This window comes from Tenrec ecaudatus, chromosome 2, assembly GCF_050624435.1.
Source record: "Tenrec ecaudatus isolate mTenEca1 chromosome 2, mTenEca1.hap1, whole genome shotgun sequence".
NCBI lineage: Eukaryota > Metazoa > Chordata > Mammalia > Afrosoricida > Tenrecidae > Tenrec > Tenrec ecaudatus.
In genome coordinates this window covers 98,657,856-98,681,095 of record NC_134531.1, presented here as the reverse complement: position 1 = coordinate 98,681,095, position 23,240 = coordinate 98,657,856, and the positions used below count along the sequence as shown (strand labels likewise).

Genomic DNA, 23,240 nt, shown 5'->3' with positions numbered 1-23,240 from the left:
GATGAAGTTGCCTGTTCCCATAAAGATTTAGACTTAGAAAACCTGCTGGCAAGTTCTGCTGTCTGTAATGGTCCCTATGAGTTGGAATCAACCTGAGGGGAGGGGGCTGGGGGCACGGGCACGTTGTCTTTGGTTTCAGTTTTGACTGAATGTGACATTGTTTTACTTCCAGTGTGTCAATGTTCGCCTTGTTACATTCTGGTTGTTCCATTTTAATCTAGCATTATTGCCCGTGCCTCCTCCTTAGGGTAGATGTCTGTTTAGTTTCATATAGTAGGCTTTAAAAAAAAGTACTTACAGATGAATCCTGCTTACTTTTACTGGAAAATAGTATTAGAAACCAATTTATAGAAGCCAAGGATGTCTTAGTTGTTCCTCGTATCACTACTTCTCGGCCTTTTCAGTGGACAGAACTAATATATCTACTAAGCCATGAACATATATATGTATTTCTTCAGCTGGTTTTGTGTATATGTATATCTACTAAGCCACGAACATATATATGTATTTCTTCAGCTGGTTTTGTGTATATGTTAAAGTAAACATGATGCTCCCAATTCTAATCTAGTATTGATTGAGGTGAATGTGTAAAATGTCATCTTTGGGTCTGAAGGGTGCCTTGTCTAAGGCATGGCATTTTCACTTGTTTCATGTGCATGGGATAGCTGTAAAATGAATATGGAAGACCAAATTAAAGGGTTAGTGGAGAATATTGAATATTTCATGTACTGGATGGAAGCAGTAACAAATCTGTTTTGGAAAAGTATAGCCAGAATACCCTTTAGAAGCCAGGGTGGTGCGATTTCATCTCAGACTATAGGATATGACTGGAGAAGCATATCATGCTTGGTAAAGCAGAGGGTCATTGAAACCTCAGTTCCCCAATTGACTCCAAAAGTAGGCTCAAGCATAACAAAGGTTACAGGATGGTACCGGAACAAACCGTTTTCCAGTCTGTTGTGCTATGGGAGTGCTATGAATCGGAACCAACTCGACAGCATTTAACAACTACAGCTTCAGGGCTTATAGCTGTGACCCTTAGAAACGTGTCTCCCACTATTCTGTGTCCATCCAGTACTTTGCTCAACTCCAGTATAAGATATAACAATGTTTAGAGTTCAGTTAGTCTATTTCAAACAAAATGTGTTTTAAACATGCCTACAATCAATGGATAGCTAAACTAGTTCTAATTAATTACAGCTGTCTCAATCTCATTGTCCCTTATAACAAAAAAGATACTTTTTGTAATAAGGGGGACAATGATATTTGAGTTCAGGACTGATGGTAAATTTTTAACAAAGCTCAAAAGTATATACAGTATCAAATCATTGAAAATTTGCAACAAGGTTATGGAAATGCTACCCCATAGAAAACAACAATTTTTAGATGAATTGAGCATTCATTTTAAGGAAGGTTGGGGAAGAACTCATATGAGTCAAGAGAGGCAAGACCTTCAACTTCTATCAATAAAGAAACTGATGACTGGTTCTGAAAACCACTGGATAAAGACTGCAAAATTATAATTGATGCCATACCTACTTAAGTTAGACTCTCACATGGTTAGCAGTTTCACTTTGAGCAAACATTTTTGGACCCCAGCAAGCTCTTGGCTTGATGGGTGCATAAAGTGTTTTGGGTAGATTAGCTAGCTCAAGGAACTGATCTTTCCATAAGTGTTTTAAGAAAGGTCAAAGTTAGTGAAGATGATTTAATAGAACAAATTTTGCCTGGGATTTATTAGTCTAATTCAAGGAGCCATATCCAATCAAAACTGGGGCTTCTGTGGGAATCCACTTTATCACTAAAATTGAAGGCAGAGAGATTGGTGCCCAAGGGCTTATTTTGAACAGGTTTTAAGAAAACTGAAAATTGCATTGGTAAGAAAAAATCCAGGGAAGTTGTGCCAACCAATCTCTTTTTTCTCATGACAATGCATTTGCTCATTTTTTGAGGGTCCCAAGGATTGTCCTGTGATACTTTCCTTGGGTAGTCTTACCCGTCTATCTGCTAGCCTTATTCTTATCCCTTCAGGGGGAGTGGTTTTAGAACCCCCAGCAATCTATTATCCTAGAACTAGCTTATTTTTTAAGAAAATATTTAAACAGTTTTATTGACATGTAACCCACATATTTTTGGGGGCCTTGTACAACTCATCACAGTTCATACACCTATCCATTGTGTCAAGCACATTTGTACACTTGTTGCCATCTTTTAAAAAATTTTTTTCCATTTGTTAAATCGTTTTATTAGGGGCTCATACAACTCTTTTCACTGTCTATATATGTATCAGTTGTGTAAAGCACATTTGTACATTCATTGCCCTCATCATTCTCAAAACATTTGCTCTTCACTTAAGCGCCTGACATCAGGTCCTCTTTTTTCCCCTCCCTCCCTGTTCCCCCCTCCCTCATGAACCCTTGATAATTTATAAATTACTCTTTTGTCATACCTTGTCCTGTCCGACATCTCGCTTCACCCACTTTTCTGTTGTCCGCCCCCCCCCGCCCCCCCAGGGAGGAGGTCACATGTAGATCCTTTTAATCAGTTCCTCCTTTCCAACCCACTCTCCCTCTGCACTCCCAGCATCGCCACTCACACCCCTGGTCCTGAAGGTATCATCCTCCCTGGATTCCTTCTGTTTCCAGTTCCTATCTGTACCAGTGTACACCTTCTGGTCTAGCCAGACTTGGAGGGTAGCATTTGGATTATGATAGTGGGGGGCAGAGGAGCATTTAGGAACTAGAGGAAAACTGTATTTTTCATCATTGCTACATCACACCTTGTCTGTTCCAGTGAACCACCCTTTTGTCTAGCCAGACATACAAGGTAGATTTCGGCTCATGATAGTGGGGGGCGGAGAAAGCATTTAGGAACTCCAGGAAAGTTGTGTTTTTCGTTGTTGCTACATCGCACCCTGTCTGGCTCATCTCCCTGAGATCCCTCTGCAAGGGATCTCCAGTGTCCTACAAATGGGCTTTGGGTCTCCACTCCGCACTCCCTCCCTCATTTGCTGTGCTTAGATTTTTTGTTCTGATGACGCTGTAGCTTTTGATAGCTGGGCACCATCAGCTTTCTTTACCACATTTGCTTATGCACCCATTTTTCTTCAGCGGTTGTGTCGGGAAGGTGAGCACACAATGATATGATTTTTTTTGTTCTGATGATGTGCCTGATACCTGATCTCTTTGGCACCTCGTGATCACACAGGCTGGTGTGCTTCTTCTATGTGGGCTTTTTTGCTTCTGAGCTAGATGGCCGCTTGTTTATCTTCAAGCCTTTAAGACCCCAGGTGCTCTAGCCGGACACCATCAGCTTTCTTCACCACATTTGCTTATTCACCTGCTTTGTCTTCAGCGATTTTGGCGGGAAGGTGAGCGTCATAGAATGCCAGTTTAATAGAAGAAAGTCTTGCATTGAAGGAGTGCTTAGGTGGAGGCCCAATGTCCTTCTGGTACCTTAATACTAACCCTATAAATATATGCACGTAGAGCTATTTCCTCATATATAAATATATTTGCATATGTACGTGTCTTTATCTAGACCTCTAAATGCTCTTTGCCTCCCAGCTATTTGCTCTATTTCCTTTGACTTTCCTCCTGTCCTACTGTCATGCTCAGTCCCCACCAGGGTTTCAACAGTTCCTCTTTGTTACATTACCCTTGATCATGCCCTACCAGGCCTCCCACCCCCACCTCACCACCACCGATTTGGATCACTTGTTCCCTTGTCCCTGGGTTTGTTAACACTACTTGCTTTCCTCCCACCTCCCCCTCTCCCGTGTCCCCCCCCAGAACTGTCGGTCCCATTGTTTTCTCCTCCTGATTGTTCATCCAACCTGTCTTATTTAGACAGACCTATGGAGATAATAACATGCAAAAAAACAAGGCAGAGCAAAACCAAGCAAAAATGTACAACAAAATAACAACAACAGCAAGTCAATGACAAAAAGCCAAACACAACAAGAAAGAAAAGCTTGTAGTTAGTTCAAGGATTGTTTGTTGGCCTTTAGGAGGGTTTTCCCGTCCAGTCTGTTGGGGCACCATGCCCTGGCCCCAAAGTCCACGTTCAGCATTCCCTGTGAACTTCACCGCTCCATTCCCTTGCTGTTCTGTTGCACCCCCTTAGTGTTTTGCCTTAGTGTGGCGGGATCAGATCGCGTACAGTTCACACACTGTGTCTCCAGTGTTGCCCCCTGTAGGGCTATGGGTCCGTGAGGGACGTCCTGTCTCACAGTGGGGCCAGCCATGTGGTCCTCTCCATTTAATTTTTATATCACTCAGATGCCAGTGTTTTAATGATAAAAGTAAAGAATAGAGCATAAAACTTGGTGTCAACTAGTTGTCTCAAATACAGTCATAGCAAGTATTAAGTAGGTAAATAGGAATGACAATATAACAAAAGTAGAATTTATATATTTGTCCAAATTTAAGTTGTCTCTAAGGTGTTTGGCAAAACAAATACTTGACCTTAGCAATTGTTACATTACCAGTTTTGCATTTAGCATACATTGAAGGAGACATTTTCCTGTGTATAAACTTAAGTATGTGTCTGTTGATCTGTAAATAGTGTTTGGCATCCAACAATATGTACATTTCAAGTAAGTCCATGTTTGATAGTCTTGTGCCTCTCCTCAGAAGCTTTGGCAATGCATTTAGCTCATGTTTTGAAACATGGACTATGAATTATAAATTACATAGAAATAATCTTGAGATTTTGAAAATACACCCAAATGTTTGTCTGAATTTGTTAACATTAGGGGGAAAAACAACAACGAAAATCCTAAAATGATCATCAGTTCAGTTTCCTGACAATTCAGTTGAGCTAACCTTGGCAAGGACGAGCCCCACATTTACACATGGTTCTGATCCTCTTTTTGGATGGGCTGTAGTCGATAGAATCTGAAGATATATCTCCAGAAGTTTTCATCTGATAATCAAAAGTCCACTCTTCTCCAGGTTTTATTAAAGGTCCTTGTGGAAAACAGTGCAATTTGAGAAAGTCGAGTATCAAAGTTATCATTAAAAACATTGAACACTTGAAGATTTGGGTCACAACCGTGCTTCACAAAATGGAATATATTTCCATAACGAGCTGCATCCACTGTAAAGTCATCAGATTCATAGTCTAAATCAGAGATATGTGATTCTCTGTTGTCATATAACTGGCCCTGTCTTTCAGCTTCTTCACTTGTGATTACCTCTTCAGCATATTCCATGACAAAACTCATTCTTTAAATCTTCACCAGTGTTTTTGCACCCCAGCCACAGCCATTGATAGTTCAAAAGATGCAAAGAGAATGCTGGGGGCCGTTCTGTACACACAACCCTATTTGGACTGTCCCGCCCGCACTGACGCCTTGACTTGCATTCTTAGATGGGGTACCAGGGGGGATTTTAATCTGTTGGTTTTTATTGTATGCCAAGAGAATTCCAGCTTCAGCAGGACAACATTTGTCACAGAAACAATTGGTGCACGAACAACCAAAGGTAACTTTGTTAACTGATTCCAGGAGCTGGTTTGTATTCGTTAATGTCGTAGAAGTGCGAAGGTGGACCCTCTAAGTCCATGTTATCTCTACAAATATCAGTCCTGTATGATTCTTCCTTCTCTGGAGCTCATCTTGCCACCTGTGCAGAGCTATCCTTTGTTTAGCCTTCTTTACAGTGTATTCAGCAATGGCAGGTTTCCACGCTTTATTGTTGTCTTTTACAGTTACTGCTTTTCCTTTTCCCGGAGATAAAAAAATATGCTTGTCATGAGAGAATTGCTGAAGTAGTGCCGGCACGTGAGGCTTTGCAAAGGTTCCCAGGTCGTTGTCGAGCCTGGCATTCCTTTCCTGTTCACCAGATAATAGTCCATGTCCTCTGGAGCTTGGAGGCTGACAGGGACATAAAAGTGGTGAAGAGACTCAGAAACACTGAAATTAGTGTGAATTTTCAGGTTGACTTCAGGTGACAGTGGATAAAATGAATGACAGAAGAAGCCAATCTGGGATAAAACATCTGCTCTGGGAATCTTTACGACCTTGTAGTCACACAAGTACTTCCCCTCATGTGTTTAGATTCCTTTTGGTGATGCCTGTCGATTTACATGTGAGTTTTTCTTTTCTACATAACTCCTAGAGTGTCAAGTGAAAGTAGGCCAGGTACACACCAAGCTCCTCGTGACTCTGCCCCAGCCGCTGCCACCTTGTAGCGTTTTCACTTAAACTGTCATCATTCTCAAAACATTTACTTTCTACTTGAGCCCTTGGTATCAGCTCCTCAGTTTTTCCCTCCCTCCCTCACGGACCCTTGTTAAAATATAATTTTTTTTATGTCTTACACTGATAGATGTCTCTCTTCACCCACTTTTCTTTGTCCACCCCCCTGGGAGGGGGTTATATGTAGATCATTGTGAGGGAGAACCAGCTTGCTTATCTATTTATTCATTCATTCATTCATTTAGTTATTTAGAACCAGCTTGATTTTTTTTGAACCTGCTTATTTTTTTATGAGTGACTTTTAATATTATTTGCAACCGAAAGTACATGTTGTGAAATGAGCTAACTGCTTAAAGTTAGATCTAAGTGTTGAACTGTTTTCTAATGTTTATGTGGTGTGGGTTAAGGCTTATGTTTTAATAGAGATGAAAATAAAGAAACCAAGTGTAGGTCAATCGTCATTGACGTAGATTAAATATCTATACTATCTCAGAGCCGAAGTATTTTCACAAATGCCAAAATCCACTGCCTTCAAATCAGTCTGACTTCTACTCTGGGACAGAGTAGAACCGCTTCTTAGAGGTTGTGAGGCTCTTTCTTCCACAAAGTGGCTGGTAGGTTTGAATCTCCAAAACCAATTTTGATGAACTCACTGTCCTACAAAGGCTCCTTTATCATAGGGGTATTGCTACGGTGCCATCAAGTCAGTTCTGACTCAGAGCAACACCATAGCTGCACAGTTAAGATGTGAGCCCATTGTTTCAGCCTCCTGACAGAGGGTCTTTTATGCTGACCTACTACTTATCCAAGGATGAAGTCCTTTTCAGGAACTGTTGCTTCCCGATACTATGTCCAAAGCATATGAGACAAAGTTTCAGCATCTTTTCTTATAAGGAAGCATCCTGTCCTTTGTGATAGGTATTCTGATGGGCTTAGGATAAAAGCAAAGAGTATAGATTTTTAAATACTTTATTGCCGTATCATACACATTCCAATATACACATCCACATACAATCCTTTTGTTCAGTCCCATGGGGTAGGGTTATTCAGTCATTGATGCTGTCTGTTCCCCTTTCCTCCCCTTCCCCTCAACAAAGAATAATTTTTATAGTCCCGTAAAATTATGTTAGAAGATATTGCTATGTAAAGACATGGGGCCATCAAAAGAAAAGTGACAAGAGTGGAGTTACAGTCTGTATTCCTCAAGTAAGATGATTTGTTTTTGCACTTGAGGTAAATATTGCAACTTCACGAAACTTATGATACTTTGTTTCCAATTCTAAATGATTAAAGGAAAGGACGAAGTTGAATCTGAAAGGAATTTATGAGGAAAAAGCATTATAAGTAGCTGTATATAGGTAATGGAAGTGCAAATATTTTCTTCTTTCAAATTTTAGCTCTTTTTTTATTATTAAATATCTAAGATTTGACCCTAGTGTTCAGTAGCTTACCTTCTGCTTCAGGTCATCCCCAGGATATGAACAAGATATGTTCCTAACTGTGTCTTTAAGAATTTATAGTTCAGTCACAACAGTTACATACAATTCTTTCTTGCCATACTTCAGTGTAAGAAAGGACTTGAAGCTTTTTCAGTGGTTTAAAAGCAGCACATAAAACAAGTGATGAAGGTAATTGTAATGAATCTGTTGCATGTTCTAAGCCAGGACAGATTTACCTAACATAAGAGCTAGGTTTCCAAATAGTGCTGCTGAACTCAAAGATGGTATCCCACTGTTCTATTTCAAATGTGTGTGCAATTTCATAGACCTGCCAATAACCCAGTCTCGCCAGGCTCCTCAAAGGGCTCTCTGTGCCTCTTCTGAGCGCCCACACCAGGACATCAACTGTAATCTTTCCCATGCTTATGAGGATCACCAAATGTAAAAATTTAGGTCAGTTCTACTCCAAAACCATAACAGAGCTGGTTTGATGCTTTGCAAGTTGTTTATTAGCCAATATTCATAATTTGGAGAATTACAGCATGCATATGAGGGGGTTTCGGAAACTTCATGGAAAAATAAAATTAAAAGAAATTTCCCTACAAACTTTTGGAATCCTTCTAATATAAACTGTTGGTTATTTTACTTTTTCTAAGTTATAATAAATAGGTTCTTATGTACAACAAATATTGTTAATATTTTCAAAAATAAATGATGTTTAAGTGTCGATGTTTGTTATGCTGACTTAAGTAATATTTAGAATAATTTCACTTGTATACGTAAAGAGTGCAAATAATAATGACTTCTCATGTACCTAATAATGAAATTCAATTTTATCTCATGGTCAATTTAGTTTAATATATGACTTCTACCTTACTATGCTTTTTCTATTAGATTATTTTTAAGTGTCTCATCACATAATTCCTAAGTGTGTACATATTATAAGGGATATTATTGGCCAAAATACCAAGTGAGCCTTGTCAAATTCTTAAAACTATAAATGTAGATTGGTATTTTTGTCATGTCACTGATACTATTAATGATTTCATAGACAGTTTGTTTTAGAGATCATTTTATTGGGGGCTCTTTCCCATAGACAGTTAATAAAATTATTGCTTAGGAGACTTGGTGGTGTAGTATTTAGGTGCTGACTTGCTAATTGAAGGTCAGTGCTTTGACTCTCCCAGCACTCAGCAGGAGGACGGTAACAATCTTGTTCCCATCAAGTTTACAGACTTGGAGACCCGGTGAGGCAGTTAATTCTATCCTAACCTGTGAGTCTGAATTGATTTGAAAGCATTCAAGGAATGGCCAGATGAGAAATAAGGGCTCTATATACACACATTTGAAACTCACTAAATCCCCCGACTGCTGACGGACGTTTCATTTAGCAGGCCACATGCTTCACCACTGTACCACTAACAAAACACTTGTGGAGGATATTTTGAGTTTACCACCTTTGCTTCAGATTTAACATGACTTGGTCCAAATAATCATTAAAATTTGTCACATTACATATGGAAACTCGTGATTCAGTGGGTTCAAGTTTTGGCTGCTAACCCAAAGATCAGTGGTTTGAATCCACTTAGCTACTCAGTGGAAAATTGAGTCAGCTAGCTTCCATGAACATATACAACCTTGGGAGCCCAGTAGGCCACTAGAAAATCTCCACTGGTTTCATAGCAGTAGATAAATGCTTGTGTGTATTTTGTTGACAGTTTTATCATTTTTGTATAGAAATTTTATGTAATGGACTTGTAAGAATATTGTACTTTGAAAACAATTTGTCTTGGAAAGGAACTATTTGGGAGTCACTGCTGGTTTTCTGAATCATATAGAAAGATATTTTTCAAGCTTTCTTTAGTATTTTACCATTTTTAATAAAGGGATATTATTGTGGTGGATGAATAACAAAATTAAATGCAGTCTAATTTAATGGCCTTAGGTCTGATCTTAGTTACCCATCTATTCGAATCCTTCTCATTTTCCGAATAACTAGTTGTGACTAATGATAATTAAAGCAGTGGTTTACAACCCAGCAGCAAATCATGACCAGCTGCGAATTTTGGTTGCTTATTGTTTAAGTGAAAGACCATGTAAAATAGAATGCAACGTATAGTATACCTCTTGTAGACTATTGCTTCATCAAACCTTTTACTGTGTATGATGAAAAATTCCTTACGTTAATATAGATCATGATTCAAAATGTTTGGAAACCATTGCCTTTGTTCCACCAGTTTTTCATGAGTTCATTGCCAACAAAACTTTCCAGACAATATTTTCCAGGTGATCATAGTCTATAAAAAAATAACAAAAGTAAAGGTCCCAAACTAATGATTTTAGTACCTAGTAGGCAAGATATTCTGGCTTGAAAGTAATTCTAATTTTGTGTGGGGATTTTTAATAACAGCAAACTATAGATAAAAAGAACATGGATGGAAGAGAGACCTGTGCGTGGGGATATGAAGAAGTGTATCATCAGGCTATGATATTTTTTAGGTTTATCAGATACTAATGTAACCACATCCAGGCTATCTTGCTCTATGCTGAGAAGAGGGAGAGGTATGTGCTTCAGGCAGAAGGAAATGTATGGTAAAAGGTGTGGTGGCAGAGCTGAAAACTCACATCCTCCACGAAGCAATGTCCAGGTTCTCAGTGTTCTCTTGCTAGCTTCCACAAATGTCTGACAGAAAAATTCTTTCAAACAATCCCCCCCAAAACACTTGAATTCATGGATGCTTAAGTAATAGGTGCTTAAGTGGAAAGAGGGGACAAGCACAGAATAGGCATTTTGTGTAGTGTACTAATTCTTTTTAATACAAGGGGGCTTCAAAAATTAATGGAAAAATGAAGAGAAAACACTTGTGGATTTTTAGAGCCATTTGCAGAGGAAATAAGAGTGTTTTCCTGTGCATGCACGTGTGCAGCTTTATTTGATAGGTTTACAGTACCATCTTGGTATTTCCATGCAAAATAGCTTACCTTCTATCAAGGATGTCCTTTAGTATCTACCCTCCAGCTAGGAATAAAATACATATAAAACAAGTGTGGGGAATCTTTTCCTGCCAACGCCATTTGGATATTTATAACGTCATTCTTGGGCCATATTTGTCAAATGTTATACTCCCCTCTACCGTGATGGCTGGACCTGCTCTTTGGTTAGGCATGTGATGTTAGCTAGTATTGATGATTTCACAGCCTTATACGGTGTAGCCGTGGTCTAGAACTTCCCCCGCTTTTTTTAACCTTCCCCATACTTGATTTCAAATAGTGCTACCAGGTGTTTTAAAAATAGAAAAGAGAAATGAGTTGAACAAAAAAGAAAAAAACGTTCTAAGAACAAAAAAAGTGAACCAATGAATGTATTAATAGGATAAAAATGAGAACTTATAGAAGGCTTTATTATAGATGGTCTAATTTACATACAGTATTTATACACAAACAGTCTCCCCCCCATTACCTCCTTGACAATCCCATTCTACTCCAAGGCTTAACAGGACCACTTTTATTGGTCATTCCTTTTTTTATTGTGTGCATTTCTTTAGATTCCGTAGTAGACTAGTTCCAATTTATGTGGTAGAAAAGGAAATTGTACCCAAAGACATTTTCTGTCTAATACAGAATAATCTGTCATTACTTACTTGAGAACTCGTTTTTCTTATACACACAGTATAGATCTTAATATATAGTTAGTGTATTCCAAAGCACGCATTGGTGTGAAGTATGTGGTATAGTGAAAGAAGTATTGCTTTTCTGTCATGCTGACTTGGGCTAACCTAGATCCCCATTCCTGCTTTTTACTTTTCTCCCTGAACCACGAGATACTAGAGCAAAAGGTGAAACAGTAAGTAGCATGATTGACAGGAAGAAGACAACTCCGAGCCAGTTTAGAGCAGAAGGAATGCAGCAAGCTATGAACAACGATGGCAGTACAAGGACGATTTACAGAGCGATACAGGCCATCCTTTGGTGCTGTGGGTTACGCCATATGCTGCTAACCACAAATTTGATGATTCAGACCCACCAGCTGCTCTGGTAAAGCCGTGGAGTCGTCAGAATCGATTTGATGGTAGTACAGTGGTTTGGTTATGAGACATCAGGACAAGAGGCTGGTGTTTTTGATGAAGAACTTGGCTGTTGCTGGAGTGAATGAAATCCTGAAAGGTGGTGTTCTGAAAGGTGGTGGCTGTTGCCAGAAAGGTTTAGGAAAAGTTTACTTGGACCTGGACGGAAATGTTGTTGTTAAGGATAAGTGGAATGCAGTTTGGAAATACTATTCTAACTTAAAAAGAGCTATATAATTTTAGAAGGAGAAAAGTTCATGAAGCCAAGCTAACCTGATAACATAAGTGAGTGAATCGGGCATAAGATGGTTGGAAGAGGAAACTGCTGACCTGTACTCTCTCATCTAAAGGAACTAGTGCTGCTACTTAAGTACAGATGACAATTCTCGCCATGTGCAAAGTGGGACCAGTGTTTCCAGTTGTTATGATTCTTCGAAATACCTTCTGATTATTTCCCAAAGATAGTTTAGAATTAGATGAATATAAAGAAGGAAAAACAAAATAACATGTAAAAATTAGAATTAGAGCAAGGAGGAAAATATTTGTGGAAGACTTAAACCATGCTGTGCTTTCAAGTGAACGGCAGAGAAGTAATAATATTTATTATTAGTTTACTAATGCATTTACAGAGCATATGTGATTAAGTTCCATGCTAAAGATTAGGGGTACAGTTGTTAAAGTAAAATACCCTACATTGACATTAGTTTATGCTAAGAACGTATTGTGTTTCAGATACTGCTTAATGATTAAGTGTTTTTGAAATTCAGGTTTTCTTTTTAAAATTTAAATTTGCTCTTAATGAATGTAGCTACTGTTTTGAATTTTATAAATTACTTCATAAATGAGCCTGTTATGTAGAATGATAATGAGAGAGAGTTTGATTATATTGTGGTATGGTATTCCAAAGTGTACTAAGAACTATGAAGGAAATGTGCAGCCTTCTGTGTTGGTAAGAAGCATTATAAGGTCAAGGAAAAATTCAGAAATGAAGGAGGAGTATAGTAGAAGTTCTAGATGAGAGGTTGGGTCAGAGGTTAACAAGCTTCTTAGGTAGAGAGAACTGCGTATGCCAAGGCTCTGACAAGGAAAGGACATGACAAATTCAAGAGATGAAGGAAAGCAATGTGGCTATAATATTCAGAATGGGGATCAGAGAGTAGCTTGAAATGAAGTAGACATTTATGGTCAAAATTTAGCCATTTTTATCCTAAAGCAAAGGACAACTATTATAGCTAAGCTTTAAAATCAGCCACGATTTAGGCTTCCTCACACAATTGATCACTTCTGTGATGGGGTGCCTACCAGTAAATAGCCAGTGACTGTTGATTTTAATAGAATTTACTGTGATTGTGGTGTGAGAAAATTGTGAGTTTTTAAAAGTAAACCAACAAGTCTTTTCAGTGGCCAAACAGTTGTTTTGGAGCAGGATGTGAACTCCGCATTACAGGGACTCAGGAATATGAAGGTTGTACTCCCCCGCCCCCCTTTTGGGGGTGGTGAGCGGGGAAAAGCTCCACTGGGGAGAGCTTTCATAGAACACGCTTTTCTCATTAGGTAAGCATCTAGTAAGTAGTAACTTGCTCTGAGTTAGTGCACCTCTGGCATTGCTTGGGAAGGTTCTCTCTGCTCCAAGGGAATTTTTTTGTGAACCTTGTGTTTTTTTGTTGGCCAATTTAAGAGAATAACATGCGACTATGAAAATTTGTTTCCTGCTTGGGAAAAACGCTACAGAAACTGTTGTGATGCCGAAAACAGCTGACAAGGACAGCACTATGGGGAAAACGCAAGTGTATGAGAGGTTTTCTAGTTTCAAACAAGGTGAAATGTCGATGGAGAACGAACCTGGTTCTGGACATCTGTCAACTAGATGGATGAAATGTCCAAATGGATGAAAATGTCGACAAAATTCATCCACTTGTGCCCGAAGACCTACGACAGACCATTGAAGAGACTATATTGGAGCTTGGTTCAGCGGATTGTAAGGGGAGATTTAAGACTGAGAAGAGTCGCAGTGAAATTTGTACCTTGGGGTCCTACTGACCAGGAAAAAGAGTGGAAACATGCCATACTTTGAAAGAACAGCTCCAAAGTGACCCAGACTTTTTTTTGCCAAGGTCATTACTGGTGAGGAGATATGGTGCTATTCTTTTGACCCTGAAAGCAAACATCAGTCAAGCCAGTCGACGGCACCATTGTCACCTCGTCCCCCCAAAGTTTGAATGCAGTTCAAAGATCAAAATATAATACTCATTTGTATTTTTGATGTGAGGGGCATAGGGCATTTGGGGTTTGTTTCACTAGGTGAGACTTAATCAAGCTTTGTATTTTGAGCAGTGGTTCTCAACCTTTCTAATGCCACAACCCTTTAATACAGTTTCCCCCAACCATAACATTATTTTCGTTGCTACTTCATAACCAGTTTTGCAACTGCAGTGAATTGGGCGACCCCTGTGAAAGGGTCGTTCAACCCTTAAAGGGGTGACGGCCCACAGGTTGAGGACCACTGATTTAGAGGTTCTGAGAGGATTGTGTAACTGTGACCAAAAAGGCCTGATTTGTGGCACACTAGGGGCTGGTTTTGCCACCACGACAATGCACCTCCTCTCGCAGGTGAATACTTTGTTACGTGGTGATATATCTTTCTCAAAGATACTGCATCTAAGAGGCTCACGTAATATATACTGGTTAAGTTCAATTTGGTCAACAGTTGTGTGGGTTCTCTACTATAGTTTCTCATTAAAACTGATAAGCAGTTTGTGAGGAAAGATATAAAACCATTCAACTAAATGCTTTGATTATCCACTCTCCCACCCAGATTTTGTGACCATTGATCATTCTTCTGTGATGACTGCAAAGCGATCATTTTCTACCAGTGCTACCCTGTCTACATCGATCAGAACAGCTCCAGAGCTACCCAGACTGTTAGATGTTAGGCGATCTTAAGACATAATATGAAGAGCCCTTTCCAATTCAGCGTCATGGGTTCATGATTTCTTTTGTTATTTAATGAATAACCGTTACTCTTTATTTCAAATCAAATTTGGAAGTCCTTTGAAACTGACTCTTATGTCCTTATTTTCTGTTTGTCCTTTTGACATGCTCTTTCCCACCCCCAACACACACATACCACACCCCCTTAAAAAAATCCCGTAGTTTCATTTTGGCATCATAAGACAGTTTAGATTTAGCTTATTCCTTCGCTGTCCCAAACTTTGAATTGGCTGTTTCCTCATAAAGCCCTTTGTGGTGGTAGTGGTGTTAGGTGCCATTGAATTGGTTTAACCCACAGCAATCCTGCGCACAACAGAATGAAGCCGCACTGTCCTGTGCCATCGTCCATCGTTCCTGTGCCTGAGCCCATCAATGGAGCTGCTTTCCTCTTTTTCACTACCCCGCTACTTTAGCAAGTATGATGTCTTCTAAGGACTGGCCCCTTCTGACAACATCCTTGCCTCTAAGGAGCACTCTGCCATACTTTTGCCGACACATTTGGTTTGTCCTTTTAGCCATCCTTGGTGTATTCAATATTCTTTACAGCCCTATGATCCAAATACATCTAATCTTCTTCAATGTCCAACTTGCGCTTGCATGTGGGAGCAATTGCAAATATTGTGGCCTGGGTCAGGCATACCTTAGTCCTCAAGGTGTAACACCCTTTCAATACTCTGCAGCAGATTGGCCTAATGCAACACATCTTTTGATCTCTTGACTGCTGCTTCCGTGAGCTTTGATTGTGGATCCAAGCAAGACAGAATCCTTAACTTCAGTCTTTTCTCCATTTATCATGATGTTACCTATTGGTCCCATTGAGGATTTCGGTTTCCTTACATTGAGTTATAATCCATACAGAAAGCTACAGTCCTTGATCTTCAACAGCAAGTACCTGAATTCCTCCACTTTCAGGAAGAAAGTTTATATCATCTGCGTACCGCAGATTGCTAAAAAGCTTTCCTTCAATCTTGATGCCACATTTTTCATATAAATTCAGCTTCTCTGATGATTTGTTCATCATAGAGATTGAACAAGTATGGTGAGAGGCTATAACCCTGACTCACACCTTTCCTAGTTTTAAACCGTGCAATATTCGCTTACTTACAAGTTCCGAATGAGAAGAGTGAAGTGCTCCGGATTTCCCTTTCTTCTCAAGGTTATCTAGTTTATTAGGATCCACGCAGGTGAATGCCTAGTCTCTGAAACACAAGTGAACATCTTTTGGAATTCTCTGCTTTGAGCCAAGATCCATCTTACACCTGCAGTGAAATTCCTGGATCCATTTCCTCTTCTGAATTTACCCTGAAACTTGGCAGTTCCCTGTGAGTGTACTGCTGCAGCCGTTGTTAGATGATCTTAAGCAAAATTTTACTTGTGCGTGATATCAACGATATCGTACTATAGTTTGAGCATTCTGTTGGGTCTTCTATCTTGGAATGGGCACAAATGAGGATCTACCATGTCCCTTGGTCATTATTAATCCTGTTACTGTCTTTACATATTTACCTATACTATATTTCATATATGGAAAAACAAAACAACCAAACATTACGGGACCTCTGCTAAAAACCAACAGCATTTATAAAATAGTCTCATTAAAATAAAAGATTAACAAGGCTGAAAACGTTTAAGGAATATAGCAGCCAGATCTTTCTCACGTCTAGCTGTTGGTGGCTTTCATCCGTCAAACTTTTGGGTAGCAACCCAGTGCTTTAACCATTGTGCCACTAGGGCTTACTTCAGCTACTAACAACAGTAATATGTACGTATGTATATACATATATGATCAGACGGGAGCTCTAGTGACAAAGGTAATTTTGATAGAGCCATTCTGAGGCAAGTATTTATTAAAACTGTAGAAAAACATGTTATACTAGATTTCTATTTAAAGTTAAGTATACAAGTCAATGTTTATTTAAGTTAAGCATTTAAATTGTTATCAAACTCCAAGGATCAAAATCTGCCAACAAACAGAAACTTCGAAAATCCTTGCTCTGAAAAATGAGAAATAAATAAATAAAAAATGTTAGGTCCATTTTCATGGCATATTATCGCCATCTTGTGGCCATTCTGAGAATTAAAACAGAATTGGAGTTTGGTTTTTAATTCATATACATAAACTGTATTGCCTATTGTTTCTCATACAGGCAAGTGATAAATTGGCAAAGAAATGACTGTCAAGTGTATAAAAAGATGCAATCCCTCATAAATAAGTAGGAATGTGCACAAAACTCCAAACTTGCCACCATGAAGTTGATTTCAGCTAGTAGTAACTGTATAGGACAGGGTTGATCTGCCACAGAGGGTTTCTGAGATTATAATTATGTATGGAAATAGAAAGGCCTGTCTGTCTCCCAAAGAGTAGCTGGTGTTTTTGAACTTCTGTCTGTGTAGTTAGCAACCAATCTGGTAACCTCTATCCTACCAGAGCTCCTGCATAGTACATTACTGTTTGTAATCTAATCTGGAAAGAGAATTAGGAATGAGTATGAATAAAAGTCAGTTTGTTAATGGGCTGTTAATTGGTTTTACATGTCTATATAGAGATGAGAAAAGAAACTACTGATTTAGCAAATTATAATTTATTATAACTTAATAAATCACAATCTGGGAATGCTAGAGCAGAGACATACATTAAAGCAAACAAGCTACAAATAAGTTATTTTTCAAAGCTGGTAATTTAAAATTTTTCCATACATTTTCTTTATTGGTGGCAATTCTTATTCCATAAATACTGAAGCTTCATAGCCCATTAAAAGTGAGGGTCTTGGCATAAACCTCGTGTCTTCACAAATTTTTAACTGAGGATCCTATACTTTGTACATTTTTGTTCATTGTCTTGAAGATGGTGGTGGTTATGTTTTTAGTCAAAATTGTATTAAACGTTATCACCTATGTCAATTATTGCACCTGTCATTTATTGAAATAAGAAATAAACTAAATTTAATAGTTGGAGGCTTCCTTCTGACTTTTAAGAGAAGTTGAATTCCTAATGAATTTTGTTTATTTTCAAATTGTAGCCAGTCGGATGATGATTCTGGGTCAGCTTCAGGCACTGGATCTGGTTCAAGTTCTGGAAGCAGTAGCGATGGAAGCAGTAGCCAGTCAGGTAGCAGTGACTCTGACTCTGGATCTGAATCAGGCAGTCAGTCAGAGTCTGAGTCAGATGCTTCACGAGAAAACAAAGTTCAAGCTAAACCACCGAAAGTTGATGGATCTGAGGTAAAAAATATCACATGAAAGATAGTTTGTTACAAACAACAGAAACAGGGGTGAAGGGAGACAGCAGTCGGTGTAAGAAATGAAAATAATGATTTATAATTTATCAAGGGGTCACAAGGGTGGTAGGGAAAAATGGGGAACTGATGCCAAGGGCTCAAATAGCAAGTAAATGTTTAGAAAATGATCATGACAACATATGTACAAATATGCTTGATGCAATTGATGTATGGAATGTTATAAGAGCTGTAAGAGTGAGGGGGAGGCAAGGTAAAGGAAGGGGCTTGTCCACTAACCCAGGGACAAAGGAACAACAAGTGTTCTAAAATAGTTGATGAGAAGGATGTAGGATACCTTGTGGGGCTTCATAAAGGGTAATGTAGCTGAGAGGAATTACTGAAACCCGAATGAAGGCTGAACATGTTATTGGGATAAGAGGGAAATAAAAGGAAGTAGAGGAAAGGACATTTATTTAGAGGTCTAAATATAGGCACATACATATGTAAATGTGTCTATAGCAATAGGGAAATAGATGTATGTACATGTTTATATGTTGAGAAGTAATAAGGTAGGTGGATATTGGACTTCTGCTCAAGTCCTCCCTCAACACGAGAACACTCTCTTCTAATAACTGTTCTAATCACCCGGCACTCTGGGGTGCTCACCTTCCTGACAGGATTGCTGAGGACAAACGGGTGCATTAGCAAATAGTGGTGAAGAAAGCTGATGGTGCCCGGCTATCAAGAGAGATAGCTGAGAAGCAACAAAGCCTACATGGAAGAAACACACCAGCCTGTGTGATCATGAGGTGTCGATGGGATTAGGTATCAGGCATCATAGACCCAGAACAAAAATCATATCAATGTGAATGAGGGGGAGTGCAGAATGGAGACCCAAAGCCCAACTGTAAACAATTGGACTTCCACTTACAGAAGGGTCACAAGGAAGAGACCAGCCAGTCAGGGTGCAATATAGCACCGATGAAACATACAACTTAACCCCTCCCCCAATTCTATCTTACAAAGCCGGCTAGACCAGAGCATGTACTGGAAACACGGAATCCAGGGCAGTTAAATCCTTCCAGACCAATAATGAGAGGTGATACCAATATGGTAAAGTGGGAGGAGAAAGGGGGAACCGATCACAATGATCTACATATTTACCCCTTCCCAGGGACAAGGACAACAGAAAAGTGAGTGAAGGGAGACAGCGGTCCGTGTAAGATATTGGGTGGGGGTGCGGTGGGGGAGTTATAAATGATAAGGGTTCATGAGGGAGAAGGGAAATGAGCTGATAAACAAGGGCTCAAATAGAAACAAATGTTTTGAAAATGATGACAACGTGTACAAATGGGCTTGATGCAATGGATGTTTGTATGTATTGTGATAAGAGCGGTACGAGCCCCCAATAAAATGATTTTTTTAATGCTGTAAGAGTCCCCAATAAAATAGTTTAAATGAATAAATATAAGAGGCACACAAAACTAGATTATAAGGAAGAGTTTTTAAAAATTAGTGAAAAATAATATATACCCGACAGACACTCATACACACATCTTGTATTTGGGAAAATTATAGCAATTCTTTATACCATTCTTAATCTAATTTCTAGGAAAAATGTAAACTTTAATAATTCTTAGTTATCACACTCAGAAATTTGGCTTAAATATGTACTAATAGGCATGAGTGTACATTGTGAAATTGTAAAGTAGTGTGTAAAAATTTGTGGGTGTAAAAACCTATTCCCGTCAAATCAGTTTCATGTAGTCATACATAAACAGATATAAGCTTATTCAACCTCTTTTGAGTTTCAAGGCTTTCTGATGTTTTATAATTTTACATGGTTTCTACATAGAAAATCTAAGAAAATATTTCGTTAATACCAGGAAAGTTTAATAGCTGCCTGCATCAAAAATACTATGTAGAATAAGCTGTGGTTCATATTTTCTGAAATAACCGCCTATGTAATATATTAAAACACCTCAAAACTTAATGATACCCTAGGAAACGAGCCTTTGTGGCATAGTGGGTTACAAGTTGGACTGCTAACTACAAGGGCAGCAGTGTGAAACCACCAGCTACGCTGGGGGATGAAATACGAAGCTTGCTGTTCTCATACGATTTCCAGACTCAGAAACCCACGGACACTTTTACCCTGTCCTATAGGGTCACTGTGAGTTGGAATCAACTCAGTGGGAAAGACAAGTGAAATGATATTTCAAGGAGTGTTGGAGGTGCTATCAGGTTCCAATTGGACTGCTAGCCTCAAGGTCAGTAGTTTGAAGTTGCTGTGCAGGGAAAAGCAGAATCTATCCTCCTGTGAAGACCCACAGCCTAGGAAACATGATAGAGGGTTGTTATGAGTTGGAATTTAGTTGATCGCAGTAAGTGGCTATCTGTACAATCTGTGCCTTCTACTAATGTACGTACAACAGTTACCGAGGAGTCTTAATGGTAGTGCAAACAACTTGCTCATCTGCTAACCAAAATAGGGGTTATACTTGCTCTCTAGCACCCAAAGAGAGAACCTGGTAATGTTTAAAAAAAAAAAAAAATCAGCCATTAAAAACCCTGTGGAACAGTTTTACTATAACACGGATGGGGAGTACTCATGAGTTTGAAGTGACAACAGTTGATAAGTGTTGTACCAGTTCATGATGATGAAAGATACTTCAGTCAGAATATCTAAATCCGCACATTTTGAGTCTTTTTTTAAAAAAAATCATTTTACCGGGGGGCTCGTAAAGCTCTTAATCAATATATACATCCATTGTATCAAGCACATTTGTACATATGTTACCATCATCATTTTCTTTCTGCTGAGTCCTTGCTATCAGCTCCTAATTTTTCCCTCCCTCCCTCCCTCATGAACCCTTGATAATTTATAAAAATTTCCCCCCATATCTTACACTTCCTTCATCCAATTTTCTGTTGTTTCTCCCCCTACTTTCCCCTCCTGGTAGTATTTGAGTCTTATGTGGGGAAAAAAGTTGCTATCCCCAATATTAAAAGTCAAGTGAACAAAAACATGCTTAATGGCACACTTAGTTTGTATTTTGACTCATTCTTCCTTTTCAGTTCAAGTGGATTAAAATAAAAGGTACCACATTGAGTAGTGTTCCTTATAGCACATTATCATTTTATCAAAATATTCTTTTTTCAAAATAATATTCTTAAAATCAAGGAATTCTTTTTTATTAATTAGTATATCGGGGTCTTTTGCATATCTTATGACAATCCATCATTCAGTTGAATTAAACACACTTGTACATATGTTGCCACCAGCATTTCCAAAACCTTTCTGAAAGAAGAATATTGAAACCAGTCTTTGTAGCTCAATGCACTGTTTTTGTATTTAGTGAAAATCAAAATTTTACTTTAATGATAGTTCAGGGATACTGTGTTATATGCAATAAGGGGAATAGTCTTCATATATTTTAGATAGGAGTGTTGCTTATTAAATTAACCTTGTAAAAATACTGTCCATATTTTTATTACAGTTTTGGAAATCTAGTCCCAGTATTCTGGCTGTTCAGAGATCGGCAATGCTTAAGAAGCAGCAACAGCAGCAGCAGCATCAAGTTTCTAATAGTGGATCGGAAGAGGTCAGTTTTGACAATAAGGTAGTGTTTTAAAATTAGATAAAACCTGATTTAAATAAGTAGGTTCTTTATAAATTTATTTTTTTTAAACATGTGCTTTGAGATATCAGATAGAAAATAGGTATGCTTAAATGTGCGTATTCTCTTGGAATGAAATAGTGGCAAGCTTTTATGCAGTTATTCCACTTTTACGGGTCATTCTAAATTAAGCAATGAGAAATTTGTGTGCATTTGCTCCTCAAAGCAAGGCTAGAAATAAACGGAATGGAAATGTTAGATAAACATATACACATTAAGAAATACACCATTAAATCACTGGTATAGAAAAATAAAAATCATCAACATATTTTGGGGGAAAAGTATGCAACTGTAAAGAAGGTTGTTGCTTTGCAGACACACAAATCCACATATTGGGATCAGAGGAGTCAAGAAACTAAACCAGGAAGAAACGAAAAAATGGCATATTAATCGGGGCTCCTTGTTATATATCATACCGTGCAAATATAATTTCTGTGATGATAGATTTTAAAACCATAAATACTTGATTAAGGGCAATGTAACCGAGAAAAATTACTAAAACCCAAATGAAGGCGGAGCATGAGAGTGGAACAAGAGGAAAGTAAAAAGAAATAGAGGAAAGAACAAGGAGTCAAAGAGCATTTATAAAAGTCTAAATACAGGCATGTACGTAAATAAATGTATATATGTAACCATAGGGAAATAGATCTATGTACATATAACTATAGGTTTAGTATAAAGGACATCGGGTCGCTACTCAAGTACTCCCTAAACGCAAGAGCGCTTTGTTCTAATAACCTGGCATTCCCTGATGCTCACCTTCCCGACACAATTGCTGAAGACAATATGGGTGCATAGAAAATATGGTGAAGAAAACTGAGGGTGTCCAGCTATCAAAAGATAATAGAGTCTGGTTTCTTAAAGGTTTGAAGATGAACATGTGGCCATCTAGCTAAGAAGCAACAGCCTACATGGAAGAAGCACACCAGCCGGTGTGATCATATGTCGATAGGATTAGGTACCAGGCATCAAAGACCCAGAACAAAGAATTGCATAAATGTGAATGAGGGGGAGTGCAGAGTGGAGACCCAAAGCCCATCCGTAATCAATTGGACATCCTCTTACAGAAAGATCACAAGGAAGAGACGAGCCAGTGAGGGTGCAGTATAGCACCGTTGAAACATACAACTTAACTCCCCCACAACCCCCAACTGTCATCCCAGTTCTTCTACCATACCAATCTGGCTAGACCAGAACAAGTAAATGGGTACAGAAAAGAGCTGGAAACACAGGGAATCCAGGACAGCTAAATCCCTCAGGACCAGTATTGAGAGTAGGTACACCAGGAGGAGAAGGTGGGGCGTTGAAAAGGGGAACCGATCACAATGATCTATCTATATATAACCTCCTCCCGGGGGATGAACAACAGAAAAGTGGGTGAAGGAATACATAGGTCAGTATAAGAGATGACAAAGTAATTTATAAATTATCAAGTTGGGAGAGGAAAGGGAAAAAATGAGCTGACACCAAGGACTCAAGTACAAAGAAAATGTTTTGTGATAAGAGCTGTATGAGTCCCCAATAAAATTAAAATAAAACCCTTAAATAAAACACCGATATTGATAGTTAATACCACTAGCTATCTTAATTTATAATAAAACAAGTTATTAATTCCTCTGTAAGCCAACTAATGGTATAAATGAAAA

The 23,240-nt window shown here is 38.6% G+C and overlaps 1 protein-coding gene and 1 pseudogene across 2 annotated transcripts in view; one reads left to right on the top strand and one right to left on the bottom strand.

Moving 5' to 3' along the window:
- Positions 1–23,240, top strand: part of CHD1 (chromodomain helicase DNA binding protein 1) — an 82,452-nt gene that overhangs the window by 10,125 nt on the left and 49,087 nt on the right. For both annotated transcript variants that reach the window (XM_075541311.1, XM_075541310.1), the window contains exons 3-4: positions 17,717–17,918; positions 21,415–21,519. In XM_075541311.1, coding sequence (XP_075397426.1) covers positions 17,717–17,918; positions 21,415–21,519 — 307 coding nt within the window. The remainder of the gene's footprint in view (positions 1–17,716; positions 17,919–21,414; positions 21,520–23,240) is intronic.
- On the bottom strand, positions 4,813–6,182 carry LOC142440912 (histone-lysine N-methyltransferase SUV39H2 pseudogene; annotated as a pseudogene).